Raw genomic sequence first — 5,821 nt, 5'->3', positions numbered from 1 at the left:
TATATTGATTCTTCCAATCCACGAACACGGTATATTTCTCCATCTATTTGTGTCTTCTTTGATTTCTTTCACTAGTGTTTTATAGTTTTCTATATATAGGTCTTTAATTTCTTTAGGTAGATATATTCCTAAGTATTTTATTCTTTTCATTGCAATGGTGAATGGAACTGTTTCCTTAATTTCTCTTTCTATTTTCTCATTATTAGTGTATAGGAATGCAAGGGATTTCTGTGTGTTGATTTTTTTTTTTACCAAACTATATTTACTGTTGACAGTAGTAAAGGACAACAAATAATGTACAAATTGGGGAATAAACACAACAGAGCCACAGACACCCTGCCTGTGCCCGAACAGCAAGGTACAAAGAAAGTGCAGACTTCTCCAGCAAGGTCTCAGGCGAGCAGGAGATGATGGTGGTTGTCCTGCCCAGGTGACCAAAACAGGCAGCCAGGGGCCATCAGACAGGAATGAGTCCACACGGAAGGGCAACAGGACAATCATTAGAGGTTAACCAAAACAGACCCCAGAATGCACAGAACTGAAATCACACGTAACGTGTAAGCTCCATACCAACTTGGGGAGCAGAGCACGGTCCTCGGGGAGAACCCGGGGGCATCTCTCACTTGTAGCCACACTCTGAAGCAGCTCTTTTACACAAAAACATACCAGCAAAATCAGCAATATTCTATCTTCCTTGTTTACATACAGACCATTGTTTCTCATCAGAAGCAAATACTGGAGGAAATCTGAGGCCCTGGCACTGTGACCACAGCAGACGTGTGGGACTTACTTTCTTCTCTGTTAAGAAATAGGGAAAAGCCCATTTTTGTTGTGTCCAAGCAGCATCACCGGCAGTTGGTGGCAATGGGTCCAGGGCCCCAGACCCCACCCAGGGCTGTGTTACTGACAAACTTCTTACCTTATAAGAAACATTCCAGTATTTTCCCTTCAACTTTACTATGTTCTGGCAAAGCTTACATTTTTAATATTTAGCATTAAAAAAACCTGTGCCCGCAAGAAATAGTAAGTGAAAGTGTATCTCCCATACCAACCATGACCCCAAAACTCGCCCCACAGAAACACCCCCAGAGTAGTGACAGTTCTCTCCGTGATTGGAATGAGGGGGTCAACACCTAGAGTGAGATCCCCGTCTAGACAGAAAGCAGGCATTCAGGCCACAAGCTTGGAGAAAATGTCATAGGAGGGAGAAAAAACAAAAAAGTAAAAACAAAGCCCAAGTCCTTCACCACGCATTTTACCCAAACACAGGTACCAGGTGATGGGCCTAGGGAGGCTGGGGACCGTCACCACGATGGCACTCCAGTGCCTCAGAGCAGAGTCCTTCTGGGGAATGTCCTCGGTGTCCGAGCCTCCCTGCTGATGGGCTTGCCACACGTCCACTGTTCAATAGCAAACACAGCACAGTGCCACGAGGGAATGGGGGCTCTAGAGGCTGCTCCCTGAGAGGCAGCTGGCCACCCTGGAGCCCCCCGTCTGCTGCTGGAACACGTCGATGGTGTCCTCATCTTCCATCTCCAGCTGTGCTGGGGTGTCTGTTTCATTAATTGGTTGTCCATCAAACCTGAATCGAATCTGTCTCATTGACAAGCCCTGGCGCTCGCAGTAGGCCTTCATCAGCTTGCTGAGCGGTTTATGTCTCTTGATCTTGAACTGGACCACGGAGCCGTCCTGCCCAGCCACCTTCAGGTTGATGTGGTCGTTCTCCATCTTCACTCTCTCCTTGGGCTTCTCCTCGGACATGGCTGCACTCGGAGGGCAGCAGGACAGCAGGCAGCCCCGGGCGAGCGACTCACGCTCTCGGCCCGCCGCTCTCCCTGTGTGTTGATTTTATATCCTGCAACTTTACTATATTCATTGAAGCTCTAGTAATTTTCTGGTGGAGTCTTTATGGTTTTCTATGTAGAGGGTCATGTCATCTGCAAACAGTGAGAGTTTTACTTCTTCTTTTCCAATCTGGATTTCTTTTATTTCTGTTTTTGCTCTGATTGCTCTGGCCAAAGCTTCCAAAACTATGTTGAATAGTGGTGGTGAGAGTTGACACCCTTGTCTTGTTCCTGACTTTAGGGGAAATGCTTTCAATTTTTCACCATTGAGGATAATGTTTGCTGTGGGTTTGTCATATATAGCTTTTATTACATTGAGGTATGTTCCTTCTATTCCTGCTTTCTGGAGGGCTTTTTTCATAAATGGATGTTGAATTTTGTCAAAGGCTTTCTCTGCATCTATTGAGATAATCATACGGTTTTTATTTTTCAATTTGTTAATGTAGTGTATTACATTGATTGATTTGCAGATATTGAAGAATCCTTGCATTCCTGGGATAAAGCCCACTTGGTCATGAGGTATGATCTTTTAAATATGTTGTTGGATATTGTTTGCTAGAATTTTGTTAATGATTTTTGCATCTATGTTCATCAGTGATATTGGCCTGTAGTTTTCTTTTTGGTGGCATCTTTGTCAGGTTTGGTATTAGGGTGATGGTGGCCTCATAGAATGAGTTTGGAAGTTTACCTTCCTCTGCAATTTTCTGGAAGAGTTTGAGTAGGATAAGTGTTAGCTCTTCTCTAAATTTTTGGTAGAATTCAGCTGTGAAGCTCTCTGGTCCTGGGCTTTTGTTTGTTGGAAGATTTCTGATTACAGTTTCAATTTCTGTGCTTGTGATGGGTCTGTTCTGGGAGAACATTTTATAAGCAAAATTTGGGGTGAGGGCTATAGGGTATGTAACTGTCTTTTTACAAAAATATTTTTTATTTTACTTATTTGAGTGTGCCAGATCTTAATTGTGACAAGCGGCATCTTTGATGCAGCATGCAAGATATTTAGTTGCAGCATGTGGGATCTAGTTCCCTGACCAGGGATTGAACTCGGGCCCCCTGCATTGGGACCATGAAGTTTTAGCCACTGGACCACCAGGAAAGCCCCATATGTGACTGTCATGTGACTGTCTTCAGACTGACTGATGGTGAGGTAACAGAGTAGTGTTCTAGGAATCTTCTACTCAGCCCAAAGTTACCATCTTCCACCTAAGATGAGAGCCTTAGTTCTTGGCTCGAAGACATTGCATATTCCTTTAATAGGAACCAGGATCCTGTTTTAATTGCTGCACTATAATTTCTTGATTGTTCCTCCTTTGTTTCTGCATTCCTTTACTTCCCTGATTAACAAATGTTTGAATCAGCTCTTTGAAGTTCAAGGAGATCTAGGAGGCTGACCCCCTGCTGTGCTGCAGTCCATGGGGTCTCAAAGAGTCAGACACACTGAGTGACTGAACTGAACTCAGGAGGCTGAAGCCTTTATCCTGTAAACAAGAAACTGGGATGGAAAAGGCTTTTGTGCCCAGGAGGGCTCCACAGGATCCCATTCAGTTTCAATAATTGCACAACTCTGTAAATCTACTAAGAAACACTGAGTTGCACACTGTAAAAGGGTAAATTTTATGGTCTGCAGAATATACCTCAAATCATTATTAAAAAAAAAAAAGAACATTTACCCAAAGATCTCATTTCAAGTGTGATGAAATTTAGATCCAAAGAAGTTGATTGTTGACACACATACCAGTGGCTTCTCTTCAAACAAAGCTATAAAAACAAGCCACAAGTTGAGTTAAAATATTGGAAAAAAATCTATCTCATAATGACATTTATCCAGGGTATGCAAGGCATTCCATAGTAAAAAGACAACTCAATTTTTTAAATGGACAAAAGATTTAAAGATCTTTTCTTTAACCAAAAAGGATATATGACAGACAAATAAATTTTTAAAAAATGCTTAATATCATTACTGATTAGAGAAATGCCAGTTAAAGTAACTATTAGAGACATCTACTCACCCACTAGAATTGTTAGGGAACCATTGACTGAAACTGCCTGCCTTGGCCAGGCACAGTGATAACTGCTTGCCTGAGTTGTCTCACGACAGGAGGTCCTGATAGAGAACACAGTGACTGGTGATCCAGAGAGTTTAGGAGGAGCCCAGCTGAGGAGGTAGGAGACAAAATGTCCTGCCAACCTTCCTGAAGCCCTCATGCTGGAATCCATCTTGACTGAGAGATGCACGTGCCACCAGGAAGGACCTTGAGTCACCATATATGGGCCAAGTGAGATATTGGCCAGAGACTACCTAGAAGCTAACTCCATTACAGTAAAACCTGACACTGAGAGCCACATGGAAAAGCATTCCCCTGGTTCTCTTACCCTGCTGCTCTCCATCCAGGTGACGTCTCCCAATAAAGTCTTTTGCTTTGTCAGCTTATGTGTCTCCTTGGACAACTCATTTCTGAGTGCTAGACAAGAGACCACTCCCAAGCCCTGAAAGGGCAACAGAATGGCCAAAATGAAAGGACTGACAATACAAACTGTTAAAAAGTATGTGGAACAACTAGATTGTCTACAATTGCCAGTGGGAACAAGAAATGGTATAGTCACTTTAGAAAACAGTTTGCAATTCCTTATAAACTTAAATGTGCATCTACTATCTAACTCAGAAATCCCACTTACTGCATGTACACCCAAAAGAAATGAAAACATATGTTCACACAAAGACTTGTTGCATATGAGTGTTCACAGTAGACTTATTAATACAGGTTAAAAAAACACCTGAAAACAACCCAAAATATTCAATTGACAAACAGATGAAAACTGTGATATATTCATAAAAGGGCATGCAATTCAGCAATTAATAAGCAAGTTACTTATATGTACAACACTGATGAATTTCAAAAACATTATGCTAAATAGAAGCCAGGCATGAAATTTTTGAAAAGGCAAAGCTGCAGTGACAAAAATCAGATATATGTTTTCCACGGGCCCAGCAGAAGGGAAGGAGATTGTCCGTCAAGTTCAGTTCAGTTCAGTTCAGTTCAGTCACTTGGTCTTGACCGACTCTTTGTGACCCATCAACTCCCAGAGCTTACTCAAACTCTTGTCCATAGAGTCAGTGATGCCATCCAACCATCTCATCCATCCTCTGTCATCCCCTTCTGCCTTCAATCTTTCCCAGCATCAGAGTCTTTTCCAATGAGTCAGTTCTTCACATCAGGTGGTCAGAGTATTGGAGTTTCAGCTTCAGCATCAGTCCTTCTAATGAGTATTCAGGACTGATTTCCTTTAGGACTGACTGGCTGGATCTCCCTGCAGTCCAAGGGATTCTCAAGAGTCTTCTCCAACAGCGCAGTTCTAAAGCATCAATTCTTCCGTGCTCAGCTTTCTTTCTAGTCCAACTCTCACATCCATACATGACCACTGGAAAAACCATAGCTTTGACTAGTTGGACCTTTGTTGGCAAAGCAATGTCTCTGCTTTATAATATGCTATCTAAGTCGGATTTGTGGTGATGAAAATGAAATATTCTATATCGTGATGATGGTGGTGGTTACAGGACTATCATGTTTTCAGAACTCATCAAATTATACCTAAAATGGTACTTTGCATATGCAAGTAATATATTATCAAAGTTGATTTTTAAAAAGAGCATCACCCTAAAACCTCCTTTAAGGGTGAAAACATTGAAATTTAAGGATGATACAAGCAGCCAAAGTTGGAAGTACATCTAGCATTAAAACCAGTTCTTGATTCTTTATCTAGGTCTATTTGTATTACAACTTATAGCTTTTTTTTTTTTATTTTTAAGAAGAAAAGCAACAAATGTACTTTTACTGATTTGGTTTTTCCCACCTCTACTGTTTGCTGGATCTTCCTCGGAACACGGTAGTTAAATGTTTTCATTATTAGGTTTGTCTTCTATTTAGCTCAACCTGGTATCAATAATAATTGATAATAAATAATTCTTTGTAGTCCTCAGT

General features: G+C 41.5%; 1 protein-coding gene across 1 annotated transcript; it reads right to left on the bottom strand.

The window, feature by feature from the left end:
• Window positions 1-239: 239 nt before the first annotated feature.
• Window positions 240-1,830, bottom strand: LOC120876435 (small ubiquitin-related modifier 3-like). Its single transcript, XM_040258319.1, has one exon. It carries the CDS (start codon window positions 1,759-1,761, stop codon window positions 1,447-1,449), a length of 315 nt encoding a protein of 104 aa, XP_040114253.1. The 5' UTR covers window positions 1,762-1,830; the 3' UTR covers window positions 240-1,446.
• Window positions 1,831-5,821: the final 3,991 nt, after the last annotated feature.

The sequence above is a fragment of the Oryx dammah genome, unplaced genomic scaffold, assembly GCF_014754425.2.
Source record: "Oryx dammah isolate SB20612 unplaced genomic scaffold, SCBI_Odam_1.1 HiC_scaffold_17, whole genome shotgun sequence".
NCBI classification, from domain to species: Eukaryota; Metazoa; Chordata; class Mammalia; order Artiodactyla; family Bovidae; genus Oryx; species Oryx dammah.
This window is presented reverse-complemented; position numbering and strand designations above follow the sequence as displayed.

Coding starts and splice junctions, on each gene's coding strand:
- LOC120876435 (XM_040258319.1), bottom strand. CDS start 1,761: ATGTCCGAGGAGAAGCCCAAGGAGAGAGTGAAGATGGAGAACGACCAC.